This window comes from Pristis pectinata, chromosome 16 (assembly GCF_009764475.1).
Source record: "Pristis pectinata isolate sPriPec2 chromosome 16, sPriPec2.1.pri, whole genome shotgun sequence".
NCBI classification, from domain to species: Eukaryota; Metazoa; Chordata; class Chondrichthyes; order Rhinopristiformes; family Pristidae; genus Pristis; species Pristis pectinata.
The window spans coordinates 25,924,457-25,946,813 of record NC_067420.1 but is presented as its reverse complement, the minus strand read 5'-3'; the positions used below and the strand labels follow the sequence as shown (position 1 = coordinate 25,946,813).

Here is a 22,357-nt window from a genome sequence, read left to right as displayed (position 1 = left end):
TAATTGCTCAATTGTTTCTTCTGACTCCTGCTGAAAATCTACATATATTTGGAGATTTGCTTTCCTTGTGCAAAACTTCAGTATTCAACCTTCCCCCCCCCCCCTCACCTGGATTCAGCTATCACTCACCAGCTTGTGCTCCTCCCACTCCCCCCACCCTTTTATTCTGGCTTCTGCCCACTTTCTTTCCAGTCCTGATGAAGGGTCTGGGCCGAAACGTCAACTCTTCATTTCCCTGCACAGTTGCTGCCTGACCTACCGAGTTCCTCCAGCATTTTGTGTGTGTTCTCTTGGGAGTGATGTGGTTGGTGCTGAAGTACTTTTTTTTGTGAGTTAAGGCATGTTTTGAAACAAGTTGTTTTTAAGATGTGAATGGTTTGGTTGGTTTTCCTCTTGAAATCTTAGGTATAAATGCTGGACATCTAAAATAAAAACAGAAAACGTTAAGGATACTCACAGGACAGGCAATATATCTGAGGACAGAGGGAGAGTATGTTTCAGGTTCATGAAGACCACCATTAGGGTGAAATTTAAAAAAAATAATAGATTAACAGACCTTGAATTACAAGGCCATTAAGGATGTTGATAACTGACAGTGGCAGGATTTATGAAAGGGAAATCACATTTGAAAACTTGGTTGGAAACTTCTGAAGTTGCAGCTAGCAGAAGAGATAAGGACAAAGCAGTTAATGTGATGTGTTTAGACTGTTGAAAAGGTGCCACACAGATTATTAAACAAAATTGGAATGCATGGTATTAGGATAATAAACTGGGGTGGATTAAGAATTGATTAATGGACAGAAAACAAAGAATAAACTGGTCATTTTTGGATCATTCAGCAGTGTCTAGTGGGGTGCTGCAGCATTCATTGCCGAGGCTCCAGCTATTCACCATCTAAAGGCCATACCCTGATAATGAAGGGGTTCCCTTTTTACATACATCCACAAGTCAGAAAATACACAAAATTCAGGTTGGGGTAACCATACCTTCATAGTGTTTGTAAATGAATGGCATCAAAAGCACATAAGACTGATAAGAAAGAATAATTACTAAAAGTGGAAAGAGAGGAAACTAGTTCTATTAGGAATGAACACATGTACTTCAGGATTTTAAATTTAATGATATTGTGGGAGCTCATCTGTATGGAGGGGTGTCCACAAGTCAAGTGTTCGTAACCCAGGGACAGGCTGTACACTAGTGATTTGGATGAATGGATCAAGTTCAATATACCCAAATTTGTTGATGGCATAAAGCTGGGCGGAAGAGTTAGTTGTGATAAAGACATAGAGGAACTTCAGGGCGACATAGATAGGTTAAGTGAAGGTTCATCAAGCAAATTAGGAATCTTACTGCAAGAGGATTTGAGTGCAACAGTTGAGATGGCCTGCTCCAATTATGGGGGCCATGGTAAGATTGCATTTGGAATTTCATGCCAAGTTCTGGTACTAAGGAAGGATATACTTGTGAGCGCAGCAATATTTGCTTTAAGAGGTTGTGACTGAAATCTGCCAATTCCTGCAGCTGTAATTGCAACTTCAAATGTAGGCATGGACCATATTGCCTGTATCCCTCACAGTGACCATCACTCAAAACTTATGTACACGTGGCTCGCTCAGGATATGAGCAATATCTCACAGTTTGCCATAAACCTTTGCATAAGATGCAGCTGGTGTACAACCACAGACAACACATGTACATATAATTTATCTAAATACTGCATGCTAACTTCCTGTATTGCGTATAGGAGCACAACCAGATCCTTCTGTGTGCTTACACTTACCATCTAAAGTGTGCTTTACTGTCTTTCTGTTCTTCCTCAGAAACTCAGTATCCACACATTCTCCCACTTTATATTCCATCTGAAGTCTTCTTGCCCACTCACTTAACACGTATTCAAAAAATTAGCCACATGTCCTCCTCACAGCTTGTTTTCTCACATGACTAACATTTGTCACCAAATTTGGATACATTAATCCAGTGGTGTACAATTATGTCGGGAGGATCAGACTGACAATTTAAAACACTTCCTAAGGCCACACATGTGAAAACAGGTTTTAGTTTAACCATATATAAACAAAAGCAGATATTTTTAAAATCACATATATAAAAAAGGCACAAATGCTATAAAATGAATACATTTAACAAATTGTTTAAAATATTCATGGCTTTACAAATTAAACTGAATTTTAATTATGAAGACAATACAAACATACCAGTGGATGTTTTTGCACAGCTTTAGGGAAACCATTTTGCCAATGGCAGGCTTTACTTCCACCATTGCCAGATTCATAATTGCTTCAACAGTATTATCAGTGATTGGACTGTTCTGTGAGCCACCTGTAACTATAGATATCTCTGTGACCTTAGGCCCAGCAAGAAAGGGTAAATGAATGTACTGCCAAAAAAAAGTAAATTTCATGGCTCAGTGGTGTAATTTTGGAAACCATTCTGCATCAAGGCAAATTGAACAGATTTCCTCCATGAGGGAGTCAAAGAATTGCAAATGGACAAGTTCAGGATGAACACTTTAGTCCACTGTTACTGGTCAGCCAAAGATAGGGAGGCTGTACAAAAGTCTAAGGTTCATTGCTCCAACGAACACTGAAGCTTCCCCATGGTTTCAGATCATGAGTCCAGGTCATGACTGTGCTCAGAAAACACATGCTGGAAGGTTGAAAAGTGAGAGAAATGACAGCACTAAAGTTGTAATACTAAACAGTTGCAGTTTACTTTGTTAGATGTGATTTGCCTGATGAGGTCTGACACAAGTTATTACTTTCCATGAAACTGAATATTCAGCTCTCTAAGATAGGTCTAAGTCACAAAGGTATCTATAGTCACAGGTGGCTCACCGGCTTTTTTTTGACATAAAAGATTGCTTTGATCTTCAGTCTCATAATAAACATCGAGTCACCTTATTTTGACAAATTACGTCACTGTACTCAACAGCCATTTCTTCTAATGGGCAGTGATTGAGACCAAAGAGTTAGTGATATTGATCAGGGAGATAGCAGCATTAAATGCACACAATCCAGGATCTTTGCCACAAAGATCTTGCTGGTGAGTACCACAATGACATGGTAACACAGGGCAAGCTGCTCCTCTATTTCACCCAAATACTGCAATCATCTATTTATTCAGTTGTCATTGAACATGTGGCTTCTGCTGAAATACTTCCCACTGTAAACCCAAGGACTCAGTTTTATTCTGGATGTTGATAAATATGTCTATGCCGTTGTATTTCCCTGAAGAGATGTTAAGCCAACTAATTCTTTATAAACAAACTTACTTGTCACGCAACACAGAAGTATTGCCACTTGAGCTGTTTCTGGGCAGACAATACTTTCATTTGCTGCCAGGAAAAAGAGCATAAAAATTTTTCTATATCAACAGCTGATCAAAAATGTCATTTCCCAAATCTAACATGCAGTACTAAACTGTCGTATGATTCATACTTCTTAAAAAATATATTCAATGCTTCAGTAAGGCAAAACATTTTTCAAGCTATTAACAAGCAGTGTTTCTTAAAATCTCTATTGGTGAAATACTGTGATTTCATGGCGATAAATAAAGCAATTTTGTAGCTTACTACCGTGATGGTTTCTGATTCTTTCTGCCTTTCATTGAAGACATATTGCTGAGCAGAGAATTATCAGGCAAGATTCCTAAATTTTTGTGTGTGTCATTTTCCCTTATTCATCATAACTGGCAAGGTTACTGCTGTAACATTCCTACATGTCGTTAGCTCTCCATCTCTCCTGCATCAGGTCCTTCTCCCTGCAAGGCAGCTTTTTGCTTCCCCACCCACCCCTCCGATTCCTGTTGCTTCTCTCCGACTCCTTCCATCCCCTTTCCTTGTCGCGCGTCTCCTCCTGCCTTCTTCCATTTTATCACCATTCCCATTACTACTCGTCCTTTTCCTCCTTGAACTATCCATTCTTTCTGTAGTCAACTACTGCGCAAAATCTCACGCACACCGCTCCTATTCTCACTTGCATTCCCAAGACAGGTGGCACGAGACTAAAGATTCATTTGCTGTCAATCAGTTCCCTGTCCCCAGTTTCTTTCCATTTCCCGAGAAGCCTTGTTTGCCTTCTAAATGTATTTAAATAAAGGACTACCAAGAAAAATACACATACACCATCTTTCCTGCTAGGTGTATCCTGAAAAACTCTTAACATTTATCAAATACAATTTTCCTTTCATAAAATAGTATTGGATCTGCTTAATTCTTTTATTATTTTCTGAGTTTCTGTTTCTATACAAAAGATTTGTTAAATTGCAACAGTAAAAAGGTCTTTACTGCAAATATTTAACAAATGCTTGGGGAGTATTAACACATTAAAATCATAATGCAAGAATGAGCTTATAGCAAAATATGCATTATTTATTTCCCCATACAAAAATAGACAAAATCAGAAGAGACCCCATTAGATAATATAAAAGAGCAGGTTATCTATAAATGTCAATTGCTAGAAATTATTGAGTAGAGCACATCTTAGTATCAATCAATAAGTAACATTGATTCTTAAATGAGATTAGAGAGAGACATGGCGGTGAAACAATCAAACTGAATCTAAAACTATGATAGATCTCAGCATTTGATTTAAATTCACCAATAGCTTTGGTAGCGGAACAGTGGGGTAATGACCACCTCTAATCTGTTGCTCCATAAGGCAATAAATTGGATAGCACTTTAAAGCAATTGGAAGTTAAGAAATGATCCTAAGGACACATTTGAGAAATAGAAAACCGCTTTCTCGATGTACTGAGTAAAACTTGAAGCACCATTCATCACCGAATTACATGACATATTTAAGTGATATCTTGGCTTGTGGGAAACCTCCCACAGTCAGGGACACACACAACAAAGGTAGTTGGGTTGGCAAATTAGCTGAAGGAATCCATTGTGAGTACTGGCTTACAATTTTTTTTATATATAAATGGGATGTGAGCCAGTAGATAGGTCCAATGAAGATCACTGCTCTTTTAAGAACCAAATTGAAGCCAGCCAATTTTAAACTTGATTTGCAGCAAACAATGCAGGCTTTGCCATTGAAGAACTCTGCAGTTTTGGTATGGCTCTTGTGCCAAATAAATTTGTCCTCAGAAGATAACAGTATATCCATTCTATGCAACCAAGAGCATATGCTTGAAATTTGCAGTAAGTAGTCTCCTGAAGGTACATTTGATCATGGCAGTGATTAGCAATCTCATCCAGGAAGCAGGCTCAATCCAGAGTCTTTGCTGTCTGATCCAGAACCACATTAGGGAAGTTCAGTTGCCCTCGAGGATCCCTGAACTAGGGAACAAATAACTGGGGGTGGGGGTGAAATAACCCAAAATATGAAAATAATTTTTGCATGTGTAGAAGAACAGTGAGAGAGACAATCAAGGAAATTGCCTAAGCGTTCTCACTTTCAATGATAGGCTTGAGTGATAGAAAAAGATTTTTGTTGGTCTATATCGAAAGAGGAATCTAAATTTATAAATTAAATACTACTCAGATATTTGCCAATAATTTTGTTATGTACTAGATATAATAGAGTAGATATTTCACATTTAAATACATTCCACTCACAATCACTTATCAACACGTAACTCTTTAAAATAAGTATAATAATATTTTAACACCAAAAATATAAACAATGTTTCCAAGTATTGGTGATATAGTTCAAATTTTGGGATTTGAATAAATTTGTGGAATAAATGTGATCTTGAAGCTGGGTTTCCAAATCTCTTGATTTTAGTAGAATTCTGAGGAACAAATATGCCACATTGACAGCATAATGCCTCCCATTTTAAATTACTTAATATTTCGATGATTTTGTTGATTTAACCAATGGTTGATAAATAAATGTAGTTTTTGATTGAACAAAATTCACAGCTGACAATTTGAATAGAATTTCCTGTATTATTTAGTCTGCAGCACAAGGGTAATGTAGCCTACTTTTTAAAGTGAGGCAAGTTACATATAACTGATTAATATCAGTTTTATGCTAAAATATGGTACATTTATATAGGGGCAACCAAGCAAAAGATCAACTCGTCTGAGCTTCCTGCATTTAAAGTAATGATTTAAGCCCACTGAAATGCAGCATAGCCAGAAGTCACCTAATAATGACATTACTGAAATGTTTGGACTCTGTTTAAAATTGCAAAGGAATTTGGTGTCAACTATTTCTGACTGAGAACTACACTATACTTAAAGCCCTGTCAGCTTCAATGTGTTAAATATTTTAGAAGCACACACCCTTCACCTGAGGAGTTAACAATGCCAAGCAGATGGAATGCATTTCCAAACAGCATACGTAGTTCTCATCCACAATGGAACAGGAAAAGGAGCAGTAGATATAAGAAGCGGAGACCTTGGCATCATTGTAGAGTACAGTAGTCCACTTTCCATTAACCCTATAAGTTGCTTGTTTTGCCTGCTTGTATTGTTGCTTATTTTCTTGGATTTTGTGTCTTTAATGTTTTCTGAGCAGCCAAATCATTGCATAACCAATGTAATTTGTGTATAAATGAAACAAAAATTATAAACCTAGCTGTGACAAGATTGTTTCTGTATGTTAGAAAGCCCAGATTTTGAGGCAAAGCCTCAAGAGAAAGAGCAACCATTTAGGAATGAGAGTGGGGAGAAATTTCTTCTCCAGAGATTTCTAGGTCTTTCAAATCCTGTACTCCAGAGGCAATGGCATTGTATATTCAAGGTAGAGATCACCGTACTTAAAGGAGAATCCACTGGCAAAGTGGACTTGAGAGACAGGATTACCCCTGGTTTTTATTGAATGATTAAGTTTGAAGGGTCTGTATGTTCTTCTGCATCATCTTTCCAAGTTCTTCCTATTTAGGAATAAGGGCCCATTGAAGTGTTTCACTGTGCAGGAAATTGCCAATAATGTTTTAATTATTACACATACTGAGCCAGTAATCTCAGAAAATCCTCATGGAAAGGGCCATAGGGGCTCCCCAAGTGCATGGCAATTTTTGCAAAAGCCTTCTAAAAGCATGTGAAAATTTATATTTTTTCAGGATTACAAATTTCTCTACAGGATCGTTTCCATCTTTGCAGGGAAAGAATGGTCTTGATATTTATAAAGAGTGCCTAGGAATGCATCATTATTTACCTGGGCCTCTGGAACTGAATTAGTACTTGTGGGCTTCACTCATAGTGTGTAAACATTAGAAGGGTCCTCATGATTATGCCAATATTTGCAAGATTTTCCTTCATACAGAGTAAATTGAGTATCAGTTTCACTGAAATGAGGTAATGTTTTAGTTTTAAAGCATAAATAATTGAATCAAGGCATAAAGTTTGAGGTATAGTAGTCATAGGACAAGTCTCAGCTAAGACTTAATTAGACTTTGTTTGACATTATTTTCTAAGTGCACAGGTTGTGTTTAACTTGCAAAGAATGTGGAAACACTGGCTGCTGCTTCTGTGAGTCACAATAAAAATAGATCAAAAATTTTGGGAGGGTAAAAAAATGAGATTCCTTTCAACTAATTCTGCTAATATTTTTGTACAAAATTAATTTTAGCAGGGTAACAATTCCAAGTATTATAGTGGACAACAAAATTATTCTCCAAAGCTGAGAAGAGCAAACCCAAGTGGACAACTGCATTTGTATCGTGCCTTTTCACATCTCTAACAAATGGCTTCAGACACATCAAGCAAACCACCAGTGAAAAGAATGATATGTGTTTATCAGTAAGCACAGCAACTAGATAGTGCAGAAATATGAATATCAAGTTAACTTGACTTGGTAATGTTGTAGACAGGCAGATGCAGGCCACAATGCCAGGAGTCCTGTATACTATATTGTTTGCACAATACATTGATCTGGCAGTTGGATCATATTTACATTATGTTCAAAAGACAGGTGATCTTGAAGGCAGAGGACAGTGTGTAATGGCCACATGATATTTTTCAAAGGAATTGCCAAAGGTCCAAGGTGTTGTGTGCTATAGAACGAACCTTAAATGATTAATATATTCAAAGACCTCCTATGTAAGGCCTGCAAAGGAAGAAGCAGAGTGGTTGGGAATGGCATTTGAGCTGCAGGAGGGAGGAGGGAAAGATGGTTGTGAAGTAGTGTCGAGACTCAAGGAAGAGTCACCACTAAATTAAATATTTAACTCTCCTTGCAGTGGGTTCCTGGTACCCCACAGACTGGACTCTGCTCAAGAAAATTCACTGGAAATATCCATTGAAATAAAGGGCAGTCTCTCACAATTTGTATGAAGATATGTTCCTGTACAAATGGCCCCCTGACATTCAAAGCAAGACTGAAAGTAATAGAAATGGCATCCAGGCACGTGTTGCACACTGCCAGGCTACCTCTCCACTTTTTTCCAAGTGTTTCTGTAAATTTGTACATCTGGTTGATAGAAGATGGGAGGAAACAAAAATTTGCATTGAGCATTGCATTTCCCTAATCTTTCTTTCAAAACATTTTTTCATAGAAGTTGAATCAAATGATGCACAAGGTTGTAATATAATGTCCTAGGACAGCATCTCCAGTTAAAACAGAGCTTGATCAGTACGAAATGTTTAAACTTGGATCATCTGCTCAGGACCTGAAATAGGATTTGGACCCACAGCTTTCTCACCCAGAAATGATCCACATTGACAAAAGTAGACAGTGTTTTAGGTACCCATGAACACAATATACCTCCAGAATCACTTTGCAAAGAAACATAGAATTATTGCCGACCCCAAAATTGTCCTGAGGTTTCCAGGAAATAAACATTAATATTCTGGACTGATATTAAATACATAGGCCAAAGTGGTTTACTTGCATGATACAATTTTTTCAGTTGCTGCTCAAGTGAATTTTCAACAAGTGCAATCAGCAAACAAAATGAGCAGTTTCATTAATTAGTTTTGACAATACTAGAAGTGGAAGATAAAATTCTTTGACCAGACAGTGGGAGAGATGGGAGATGAGATGAAGCCTCCAGGAGTATCGCTGCCCACATTTCACAAACTCTACTGGGCTGATGAAGATCAACAACAACTTAAGTTTACTGCATTTCACTACCAACAAAAATGAAGTTCTGTAATAGTTTCAAACTGAACATGCTCATCTTGTTCACAGATATTCCCACTAACCTCTAGAACCCTGCTCCAGTCACAAAAAGGGATACAACATAATTTTGTATTATAAATCGTCTGAAATTCGATAGTTCATATGCATAAGAAATACTGGGATCAATAATTTGATGATGCACATGTGCATGAGGCCCATGCTGTACCACACATTAGTTCCGCAGTCTTACATGCGCAGCACTAGTAACAGGCATCTAAGCATAGTGATCATTGGAGCTATAACCTAGAAGACTGCAGATCAGGAGCTAGGAAATAGGATTAACCTAAATAGCTCCTTTGTGGAGTGACACAGATGCAATGGGCCAAAAGACCCCCTTCCTGTACTGTAGTTTCTATGAAATGGATGCAAGGCTTATTATACATGCAAAAAAAAACAACAAATGGACCTTCCCACAATAAATCAGAGTATCTGAACAGCACACGAGGTTACTGAATGCCTATTCCCTGCAGATTCCAAGGGAGAAGCCTGGTTAAAAAGAAATCAGATTTATCTGACTGCCCTTTACATTTCCCAAGGGCCACGTAGATTTTCTACTGTTTCTCCTCAAAAGACCATAATGTTTGCTGCAGCCTTTCCCCTTCACCTTCTCCTGCACATCCTTCCCAGGGCTCCTGGGCCTATCGATGACGGCTGTTACACAAAATTCTGGATCCAGCTCAGTGTATTGTGATGCACACTGGGGCTCTCAGAGAAGTATTTAAATGAGCTGGCCTTGTGTTATCTTGCAGACCAGCCTGTGTGCACAATACGGACTTATCTGTGGAGAATTATATCATATTGTCAACTTCATTACAGAGAATACAAAATGAAAAATTCATATTTGAATAATTTATACATTTTTCATCAGAATTTCCTTCATTTCTTTGGTGCATATAGAGTCAGAGTCATACAGCACAGGCCCTTCAGCCCACCACATCCATGATAACCTTTTTACCCATCTACACTAATCCCATTGGCCCACATTATGACCATATCCTACTATGCCTTGGCTACTTAAGTGTCTGTCTAAAGGCCTCTTAAATGTAGTAATTGTATTTGATTCCACCACCTCCTCCTCTGCATATTCCAGATGTCAACCACTGTGTAAAAAAAAATTACCCCTCAGATTCCCTTTGAAACTCCTTCTTGCACCTTAAACCTAAGCCCATGTTTTTGATACCCCTAACATGGGAAAAAGATTTTATCTACCCTATCTGGGCTTCTCACAATCTTATATATTCCTTTTAGGTCACCCTTCAGCCTCCTTTGCTCTGGGGAAAATAAGCCTGTCCTATCCAGTCTCTCCCCATAACTAAAGTCCTCCAATCCAGGCAACATTCTGGTGAATCTGCTCTGCACTCTTTCCAGCACAATGACATCCTTTCTATAGCAGAGCAGTCAGAACCATACACATAGTCCAAGTGTTTTGTATAATTACAGCATAACATCCCTTCTTTTATATTCTGTAGCCTGACATATGAAGGCAAGCATGCCATATGCCTTCTTCACCAAACTATTGACCTGTATTGCCACTTGCAGGGAACTATGAACTGGAACCCCAAGGTCTGTCTGTTCACCAAATTTCTTTACGGCACTACCATTCATTGTGCACGTCCTACCCCGATTTGATTTCCCAAAATGCATCGCCTTGCACTTGTCAGAATTTAAATTTCATCTACCAATGCTCCACTCAAATTTCCATCTGTTCTATCCTGCTGTAGCCTCGGACAACCTTTCTCACTGGCATCACCAATGTTTGCGTCATCTGCATACTTTCTACTTTCACATTCAAGTCATCTACACCACAAACAGCAAAGATTCCTTTTCAATCTTTTTATTAATTTTCAAATTAGTACAAATTAATATATATAACATTAATAATTATACATATGGTGCAAAGAGATCAGGATAACAATCATAACTGTTAATATATATAAAATCACAAGGAGTAAAAAAAAAGTAATCTGGACCTCCTGCTCTCTTATTAAGTGAAAATACAAAAAGGAAGGATTGAAAAGAGATTTAATTATATGAAAAAAGAACACCCAAATCAAAATATTAATAATAAACCAAAACAAACCAAAAACTTCGAACAGCGAAGATTCCAACACCAATCCCTATGGTACACCACTAGTCACAGACTTCCAATCAGAAAAACCTCCTCCAGCACTCCCCTCTGCCTCCCAACACCAAGCTAATTTTGGATCCAATTCGCCAGCTTGCCTTGGATCCCATGCGCCTAACCTTATGGACCAGCCTACCACAAGGGACTTTGTCTAAATAGACATTAGAACCATAGAACTATACAGCACAATACAGGCCCTTTGGCCCACCATGTTGTGCCGATCTTTAAACCACGCCTAAGACTATCTAACCCCTTCCTCCCACATATCCCTCTATTTTAAATTCCTCCATATGCTTATCTATAGAACCATAGAACTATACAGCACAATTAGTAAGGCATTTGACAATATCTACCACACAGTTTATCTCATTTGTTACCTCAAAAAACAAATTAGAGAGACAGGATTTCCCCTACACAAATCCATGCTGATTGTCCCTACTCAGTTCCTGTCTTTCCAAGTGTACGCAAGTCTTGTCACTTTGAATTGTCTCCAATGATTTCCCTACTATTGACATAAGGCTCACTGGCCTGTAGTTACCAGTCTTATCCCTGCTTCCCTTCTTAAATAAAAGGAACATTAGCTATCATCCGATCTTCTAGTACCTTGCTTGTGGCTAACAAAGATGCAAAAGTCTCCATCAGCACCCCAGTAGTCTCCTCCCCATTTCCCATAGCATTCTGGGATGGATCTCCTGTGGATTTATCCATGTAATGCATTCCAAGACACTGACACCTCCACATTCTTAATACTGACATGCTCCAGACTATCAATATATCCTTCCCTGAATTCACTGTCCTCCACAACCTTCTTCTCAGTTAATACAGACCAAAAGTATTAGTTTAGGACCTCATCCTCATCCCCTAACTCCAGAGATAGATTACCCCCTTTGGTCCCTAAAGGGACCCATCCTTTCCCTAGCTACTTTCTTGCTCCTAGTATACTTATAGAATGACTTAGGATTCTCCTCAAATATTACCTGCCAAAGAGCAAAACCTGCTGCAGCACCCACATCTAAAACCCTATTATAGCTGTGGATCCACAGCTGCTTCACTGCCAGGCACATGGTGGATACATGTCTCAGCATTTCTCTGCTGCCACGCCCCAAACATCTCCTACAAGATCTATCCATATTGGGTCTGGCCAAAGTCAGCATATTCCTAACCAGATACAAGTTGACCACAGAAGCAAAGCCATGACGTATTCAGACTGTCCAAGGGATGTAAAACCCTTTATCCAGCTGTTGGATTGGGGATCATTCTTATAGTAATGAACCCCAGTCTCTCGATGACCAAGCCTGCTTCAGCAGTCGAACTCAATATCTCTCCAAAACCTTTCCCCACACTAACCTCGACCTTACTGGCATTATCCCTTACAACACCTTCAGCATAGCAAGTAGCACTGAGACAAGCTACTATATTCATCAATAACCATATCTGCATCAATACCCTCAAAATGGAAACTCAGATCCAACATACCGTCAGCTGCTTTCTTAAAATCAATACATTTCCTAATAATAGGCAGAGGGATCAGAGTTTCTAGTTTGGGGATCAATAAACCACCATCCCAGATCCTGGAATGAAAAAAAGTCTGCCGTTCACACATCTGGGGAGGTGTAAATAATCCTCAATGAAGCCTCTAATAGTCTCATCAAGCTTGAGTAAAACATTTTGAGAAGCCTCATTTAAAATTGTGTTGTTAAAAACGAGGGATGATGTAGGTTTTAAAAATTTCAATTTTTGGGTCAGCTTAAGCCTAGCCCAAAGGAAACTTCCATCCCAACTCTCAAATTTACTACTACAGTCATTAATTGAACAACCGATCCAGGGATCAATCCTGGTGCCAAGGTATTCGTCCTATTCTCTGGGACTAATAAAACTAATCTTTATTATAGAGCCAATTGTCAGTAGAGTTAAAGAAACAAAACTCTCATTTTTAAAAGTCATAATAAAAATCTGGCAGTCTTATTGAGATTAATATCAAGGCCTGTTTTCTTACAAAAACTCTCCAGGACCTTGAGATTTTTTAGACCTGCCCTTGTGAGAACCACTCACAAGGACCACGTCATCAGCAAAAGCCAAGATGGTACAGAAAACATTTTCTGACCCAAGACAGAATTGGGAGCCATCCCTATCTAATGAACATAATATAACGATGTTAAATACTATGGGGAAAGGTGAGTCTCCCTGCTTTACCCCCCCTTAATATTGAGGTCAGTCGGTCCTCACTTTGCTGTTCTCAATATGAGTGTTCGAGTTTGGATAAAAATCAGCAATAAGATCCACAAAAAGGGCATCAGCCCCAAGGTTTTATAATCAGTGCCAGAGGGACACGGTTCAGGATTTTGTCCGGAAATAATCTTGTGAAGTTCCATGGGTAGAGTGATCCTTTTTCCATTGTCTTAATACAAGAAACCAACTTTTGAAAATCAGAAGGGAGTAACCCAACCACATATCCATTTCCAACCCTCCACGTCTGTATTGCGGAATGGTTGAAGATCCACAAACCTTCCATCCAACATGAAAGGAATAAAAAAACTAATTACAATTACAACATTAATAAGCAAAACAAGTCCATCCTTTTGTTGTTCAGTTGTCTGCAGTACAATGTTTCCCGTGGCTGGCACTTTTCTGTTGAAGCAACCTTTTGCAAAATCCATTTGTCATTCAGCAATTTGTCTTAGAATGCTATAAAGTGAAGTTCAAAATTTGTCCACACAAACAAAACGGCCTTCATTTTTGAAATGCTGAGATGACCAGGTGTCCGGGAGGTGACTCTTTCAAAAGGGGGCTTTTGCTGCTAGTTAGGCACAATACAAGCACAGTTGCCTTTGCAAGATTTGAGTATTCCATTGTATTTCCATTCATCTCCTGAAAACATTGCACCACCTTTCAGAAACTAGGATTTTCTGTATGCTCCAATCAGATATCTGTGCAGAGAATATTGGTTTTGCATTTGCCCATTCTTCAAAGAGACAATTCTCATCTGTTAAACTTATGGTGGCAGTTCTTGCTTTGCATGTGGCAAGGTTATTTGTAAATCATTCCATTCAGGCCTGTACTATAACAGTGCCCATTCAAATTGCTCTGTGCACTTGAATGCCAGTTTGCACAGATCCAGGTAACTGTCAAGAAAAACAAAATCAACTGCATTATAGAACTCCCCACTAGTTTGCCCAATCCTCAACCATATACTGCAAGAGAATCTTTGAGTCTGATGCAGCAAGCCTTTCTCCAAGCCGGTCTGCTAAGTTTTCACAAAAGACTTGGATTTGCACAGATTTGCATGCAACTTCAGTTACTGATGATTCGTTTTCCTCACTACCATCTTCTGTTTGTTCCTCACAAAAGCAAGCCAGTTTAGTGCAAGGGTCTTCAAAGTTGTTTTTCTAACCATGTTGGGCACTTGCGATAGAAAAAAAAATGACCTCAGTCCCTCAAAAATCAGCAAACTTTTACCTAAAGCTGGCCGAAGTAGGAGGAACAGCACACTGCTGTGTTCTAGCAATTTAGAATAGTCATGGCTCAAATCAGATGTCTTTCATTTCCCCTACACAAACGGTGTAAATCTATTTATAAACTTTCACAGCAAAGCTCTCCAAATCAAATAATGACAGTTATTTACAACGTCAGCATCACAACCAATAGCAAATACCTCTTTCCCCATCTTGATGTGCAGTTTTTGATATACGTTGTTTCTTCTGGCACCACAAAAATTTGTATCGACATTGTGTGTACAAAGTCCTACATTTTCACTGAGATGATCTTTCTTGGGCAGACAATGAGGAGATTCTCATTGCCGGTCAGATGTTTCAGCTGGTAGAGAAGTAAACTGTGATTTTTGTTTCCTCTCCTGTTGTTGGAAGAGAACAACACAGCAGAACTGGTACTTGGGTGTGATTATTTTTGATGCATCGAAGCCAAGTGCATTCACCAGAGGAGAATTTGCCACCACAACATATATACCATTATATTCTTAAATTCAGCAAGGAAATTGCTAATTTACAATAAAATAAGTGGGCCATGTTTTCTTCAGGTGGTATTTTGGAAGGATGGGAAAAGCTGATGCAGAAAAATTACTTACATCTGCCCAAAATCAAAATGGAGCCTTCCTGGTCCGCAAAAGTGAGGCTGATAATGGTGGTTATTTGATATCAGGTATGTAAAACTTGGTTACATTAAAATCAAAAAAAGTTTAATACATACATGTTGGCGCAATATGTGATTGAAACATACAAATCATAAGGGGTCCTGTTAGGGTAGATGTGGAGCCGTTTCCTCTTGGGGGGGGAATATCTAGAACTTGGGATCATCGTTTACAAACAAGGGCCACCCATTTAATATAGAGATAAAATGAATTTTTTTTCTCTCAGGAGGATTATGAAACTTTGGATCTCTTTCCTATGAATATTTTTAAAGCAGGGCTAAATAATTACTTAATAAGTGAGGGGTGAAAGTTTATTGTGGGTAAAGGGAACTGTGCAGCAAGGTTACAGTCAGATCAGCCATTATCTTGCTAAATAACAGAGCAGGATCGAGGGAATGAGTGAGCTGTGCCTGCTCCTAATTCATACGTTATGCAGTGTAATCAAACTGGACATAGGTCAGTCTGTTTCTAGGATCTAGGTTCAATGTGGAAGACAAAGTCCTCACAAAAACAGAAAGGTGGTGAATAGCCGCTTATACCTTCATCTTTCTCAACAGAACTCAATGATATTTTCATCTCCTCCTGCAACACTCAACTAATTCATCACATGCTACAGTCACAAGGACATACATCACCAGCCCTCTTATTCTGGACACACTCACTTCTTCCTCTTTTTCCTCCATAGCACATACTGGCAGCATCTACTCCTTACTCATTACTACTTGAACAACTATTAGCTCCTTCCACCGCTCATTCCTTTCTTCATATTATTCACTTTCCAGTGATGCTCAGATTCTAAAAAACAAAATAAAAAACCGTAAGAGGAAATTTTACAATGTTCAGAGGGTAAAGGGAAGAACTGGTAAAATAACACCAACTGGCTACTTGTAATATACCATTTTTGATGGTTACAAAGCCTTCTTCAGTCTAGATTGCTTCCTTTCCTGCTTCTTATTGTTATGCTGTTCCACCTATGGAGACGGGATATTGAAAGTATTAAAAAAAAACTTTACAAATATGAAGTTTAAAATTGCTTTCTGTCACTTGCAGCTCTAGATGATAAAGTGCAGCACTATCGGATATTGACTTCATCTGAGGGATTTTTTTATCTACACGAGAACCAAATGTTTTCCACAATTAGTGACCTTATGGAATTCTACAGAAGAAAATGGAAGATCTTTGGGTTTCCATTGACAAAACCTTGTGTGAAGGTATTTTCTAGAAAATCATGCTGCTTAGAAGCAAACTGTTCAGACTTTTCCCAGATTGGCACTGCACAACTTTACCACACTCCAAATGTTTACAGAGGATAACTAAAGTGATGAAAAATGCTTTGACGTGATCATCTGAAATTATGTTATCTCCCTTGTTTTATGTGGCATGACATTGTATTCTTCCACTGTTTCTGATCTAATGATGTTTCCTAACAGATTGTAACAAATTTCCAAACTACATATCTTCAAAAATTAAAACAACTTGAAGTTTATGACAACATATAGAACAAGTGTAATGGGCCAAGTTGCCCTCCAGCCTGTTCTGCCATTCAGCAAGATCGTGGATGATCCAATCTTGGCCTCAACATCACTTTTTCCACTCTCTCCCTTGTAGTTTAAATGAACGTCAGCCTCCACCATGAATGTTTGCAATGACTGCACCTCCACGGGTCTCTAGGATAGAGAATTCCAGAGTCTCCACCCTCAGAAAAAACTCATCCCCATTTCTGTCACAAATGACCAACCCCTTATTCTGAAATTATGCACCAAGTTTGAGATACCCCTACTAGTAGAAACATCCTCTCAGCACCCACCCTACCAATACGGCTCAGAATTATACATGTTTTAATAAGATTACCTCTCATTCCTCTAAACTCAATGAGTACAGTGCCAACTTGCTCAATCTTTCTTTATACATCAATGCCTTCATTCCAGGAATCAGCCTGGAAACCCTTCTCTGCACTACCGCCATTGCAATTATATCCCAAGCTGCATGCAGTTCTCCAGATGTGGTCTCAGCAGCACCTTTAAATTGTACCAAAACTTCCTTTTATACACCATACCACTTGCAATAAAGGACAACATTCCTAATTATTTGTTGTGCTTGTGTTTCATATCCTAGGACTGCAGACCCCTTTGAACCGTGACACTTTATTGTCTCCGTCTATTTAAATAATGATTTACTTTTTCCATTCTTCTTTCTAAAGCTGATAACCTCACATTTTCCTACAGTATACCCAATCATCCAAAAACAAGTAAAAGCTGCCTTTATACTTTGCATAAAAGAGCGTTCAGGACACTTCAAAATAAACTTCAAAATAGAAACAAAGGAATTTTGCTGAATTAAATTTTGCACTAATTTCCTCAGAATCCAGTTACTCACCAATTATCTTGTCAGTTGATCATCTGTGACTATGTAAATTGCCACTTAACAGAATCTGCAACTTCCATATAAACTCCAAACATAGCCGTGGATAGAAGAAAGGTTGTTTAAATATAAATGAGAACATTTAGTACAGATCAGGAACATAATATCATATTGCATTTATCTTCTCTATTCATTTCGTCTTCTGAATTTTGTCTTTCATTCCCAACTTCCTCTTACCGGGTAGGTGGGAGGAGCCTCAATTCAGACCAGCTGCTAACCATAGGCCAGAACCCCTCATTATTACACAGCACTAATTGCATAGATAAATCACACAAGAAATCAGGATAATTGCAACTCATCTTATTTTAAGTAATGATTATTGTAGTCTTCATCCTTGTATTTATTCTGGTGGATCCAATGCAGCCTGTGAAGCCCTAAGAATTCTGTATGTTTCAATGTGATCCCCTCTCATTCCTCTAAACTCCATAGAATACAGCCCCAAATGTCTCCATCTTTCCACACACAGCAAACCTGCTTTCTCAAGAACCAGTTTAGTGAATCTCTACTGCACTTCCTCTATTGCAAGTACATTCTCTCTCTTAGATAAGATCAAAAATCTACACAATACACCAGATGTGCTTTCACCAAGATCTATACAATTGCAATAAGACTTCCTTACTCTTACATTCAAGTTCTCTCCTAATAAAGGCTAATATAACATTTGCTCTCTTATTTTCTTGCCACACCTGCATATTCACCTTTAAACATCAACATGACTCAATTTCTCACTAGTTAATAAATACTAAATTTTTCCATTATGTGCATCAAAGTAAATGACATATTTCCCACATTAATTCCATCTTCTATGTTATTACTCTTTCATTTAATCTGTCTATATCCCCTTGTATTCTCTGTTGTACTCTTGTTCCCTTGTACTCTGTATTCTTCTATGTTATTACTCTTTCATTTAGTCTGTCTATATCCCCTTATATTCTCTGTTGTACTCTTGTTCCCTTGTACTCTGTATTCTTCTATGTTATTACTCTTTCATTTAGTCTGTCTATATCCCCTTGTATTCTCTGTTGTACTCTTGTTCCCTTGTACTCTGTATTCTCCTCATAATAACACAGCCATCAAGCTTAGCATCATCAGCAATGTTGAGTTGATTGCAACTGATCCCCTCATTCAAATCATTGATGCAAATTGTGAACTACTGGAGCCAGTATCCTACTAATCACACTGTCCCAATCAGAAAACACCTATTTATTCCTATTCTCTGTTTCCTGTCTGTCAACCAATCGTTGGTCTGTGCCAGTATATTACCCCAGATCCCCTGTGCTCTAATTTTGTTCATAAACTCCTTGTGTGGTACCATCCTTTCTGAAAGGATAAATGGATACATCCACTGGTTCCTCCTTATCTATTTGCTAGTTACAAACTAAAATACCTCTCACTGATTTGATAAATCCAATTTCTTTCTGATAAATCTGTTATCTCTGCCCAATCCTGAATAATTTTCTAAGTATCCTGTTGTCTCTTTCTTTGCTAATTGATTCTGGTATTTCCCTACTAATGATGCAAAGGTAATTGTCCTGTAACACCCTATATTTTTTCTCTCCCTCACTTCTTAAATACTATGGTTATATTTGCAACCGTCCAACCTCAGAAATCATTCATGGCTTTTTAAAAGATGACAACCAGCATCCACCATCTCCATAGCCACCTCTTTTTCAATCTTGGGATGCACCATCTTCAGGTCCTGAGGAATTCAGTCCCATTAATTTCTCCAGTACATTTTTTTTTAAACTGATGCTAATTTCTTTGATCTGCTCATTTGCTGTAGACCTGTATTCTGCCACTATTTCTGAATTTTCTATGTCTTCAACTGTGAAGGCAGGCACAAAAGATTTGTTTAATATCTCTTCCATTTCCTTATTCCCAATATAATTTATCTTGTCTCAGTCTGTAAGCAACCCACATTAACTTTTGCTAATCTTGTCATTTTTGCATATCTGTGCTGTATTGGTCTGTGACTGTATAACTACCTCTACCTTTGCTTCCCATGGCAACCTGGGATAGATCTCATCCAGTCCTGGCAATTTATCAACCCTCATGTATCCAAGAACATCTAACACCTCCTTCTTAATATTACTGACCTGCTCCAGATTATCCATATTCCCTCCTTGAACTCACTATTTTCCACATCATTCTCCTTGGAAAAATCAGATGAGGTATTCATTTAGGACCTCACCCACATCACCTTATTCCATACAATCAATTACCCCTTAGATCCCTCAGGGGACTTATTCTATCCCTGGCTACCCTTCTTGCATTAGGTATACTTATAGAATGTCTTGGGACTTGTTTATCACTTACTGCTAGTTGTTTCCCATTGCAAATAAAAACTGCAAAGTTAAGAAAATCTAACAATTATATTAAATAAATAAATATGAAACCTCATCCTTACTTACTAATATACAGACTCTAGAGACACTACACTAAATGAACCCTCCACACTGTGCTGAATCATGCTGTGCTTTTGCAAAATCTAAGACTTATATTCCTTGAGCACAGAAGTTTGAGTCAACTGACTTAGGTTAAATTAGGTTAACTAATTACCCAATAGGGTACATGTGTAGCCCTTATACTACTTGTTTACTACTCCAAATAAAACTGAAAAACATTACTAAATTGGATTTGAGTTGAACAAATTTTTATGCTTGATAATAGAATCTTATAGTCTTTACCTTTTCAAAAAATATATAAGTAAATGGGTTATTGAAAACCAAATAAAGTGTACTAATGTTATGGCTTTTTTGCAGCAAGAAGCTTATAAAGCTGATGAATGGGAAAGGCCTAGAGAAGAGTTTTCTTTGTTAAGAAAACTGGGAGAAGGTCACTTTGGAGAAGTCTGGGAAGGAGTTTGGAAGAAAAACCAACGTGTAGCAATCAAAATGCTTAAAAAGGGTTTGTGGCATATTGTGTTTATGTGATGTACAAAAGACGGACATAGGGGTGATTGAACAAATACAGCTGGAGAAACAGACTTTCAGTAGTATTAATGCACAACCATTACCATGGCCACGATTTTATGGTCAGGGGATACACTTGCTGCTGCTCTCTGGCATTAATCCCAATGCTCCCCCACAACCCCGATGTGGGAACTTGTTGGACACAGACAACCAGATTCTTGGCAAGTACTGCACCATGGTAAAGCCTTGAGCACAAAAATACCATCATGGAGGTTGGGGATGGGGGCAGGATTGGGACCAGCATGTCCCACCCACAAACTGCTGAAAGAATGTTAACATTTTAATATTCGCAAACATTCAAAGTTATTCGAAAAGTTTTAAAATATGAAACATTACTAAAGTACAAGTGGTGGGGAATTACACACTTCTGTACAAGACTCTTTTAGGAGTCCAGTGTCAGAATGTAATTGTAGAATGTTAACATTTTAATATTCGCAAACATTCAAAGTTATTCAAAAAGTTTTAAAATATGAAACATTACTAAAGTACAAGTGGTGGGGAATTACACACTTCTGTACAAGACTCTTTTAGGAGTCCAGTGTCAGAATGTAATTGTATCAGCAAGCTTGAAATTTCCATATTCAATCCCTCGAAGACACACAAAGAGGGAACTGCTGCCTGTTCCCCTATAGACATTTCCATGCAGATTTGGGCCTGTGTTAATGCATGTTCACTGCTACTGACTGAGTTTGAAATTCTCTCTTCCTCTCCATCCACTCCTTCCTTACCCTGTGGTAAATGAATAACCTGATTACAAATGCAATTTGTTAACTGAATTTTATTCTAGTAAAAATAAAGCAGGATAATTTCCTGAAGTGTAGAGTATGTGAAGAATTTGCAAGCCACAGTGTAGATCACAAAACCAGCCCTGTATTGACACAGCCCTGTCTTCAACCATTGCTTTAGTACAGTAGGGTTCTGCAGCGAGAATCTACCTCATAGAATTATTCCTGTAAACTGCATGCCAAAAATGGACTTGCAGTTAATCAAAAGACACTTTAGAAAATATGTGAAAACTATGCAGTGCAGCAAAATGAAATAACAGTGTCATCAGAAAATCTATGTATCACCTAGCATTCTTGCTAAATGAGATCATATGGAGACACCCATGAAGTAGAACTATTTTTCTTGCTGATATGTTCTTTACGACTGAACATATTAAGATATAAGTGTGTATATCCTATATAATAGCATTGTTTATTAACATTAGTTTTTGGGATATGGGGTGTTCTACCAATTTCATTTCTTGGAACGTTCCTCATACACTGAGGTGATAGTGCTGGACTTGTGTCTGGAATTGCTGCAATTCTGTTGCTGATAGCTCCCACAATGTAACCAGGCAGCAGGTTCCATGATATTGACCAGATGGATTAAAGAAATATTTCCTTTCCTTACAGCATGGAAGGAAACCATTTCAGCCCATCGAGTCTATGCCGGATCACAGAGCAAGCCCTTCCTCCACTAACTTTTCCTGCAATCTATTCTCCCCACATTCCTATCAACTCCACCCAGGTTCTCCCACTCCACCTACACACCAATTTCAAGTGACCAATTAACCTACCAAACCACATGTATTTGGGATGTTGGAGTACCCACAGGA

The 22,357-nt window shown here is 38.3% G+C and overlaps 1 protein-coding gene across 1 annotated transcript in view; it reads left to right on the top strand.

Moving 5' to 3' along the window:
* The window catches only part of LOC127578885 (tyrosine-protein kinase Srms-like), a 40,399-nt gene that overhangs the window by 6,812 nt on the left and 11,230 nt on the right, over positions 1 to 22,357 (top strand). The window contains exons 2-4 of the mRNA XM_052031422.1: positions 15,254 to 15,375; positions 16,415 to 16,575; positions 20,548 to 20,692. Coding sequence (XP_051887382.1) covers positions 15,254 to 15,375; positions 16,415 to 16,575; positions 20,548 to 20,692 — 428 coding nt within the window. The remainder of the gene's footprint in view (positions 1 to 15,253; positions 15,376 to 16,414; positions 16,576 to 20,547; positions 20,693 to 22,357) is intronic.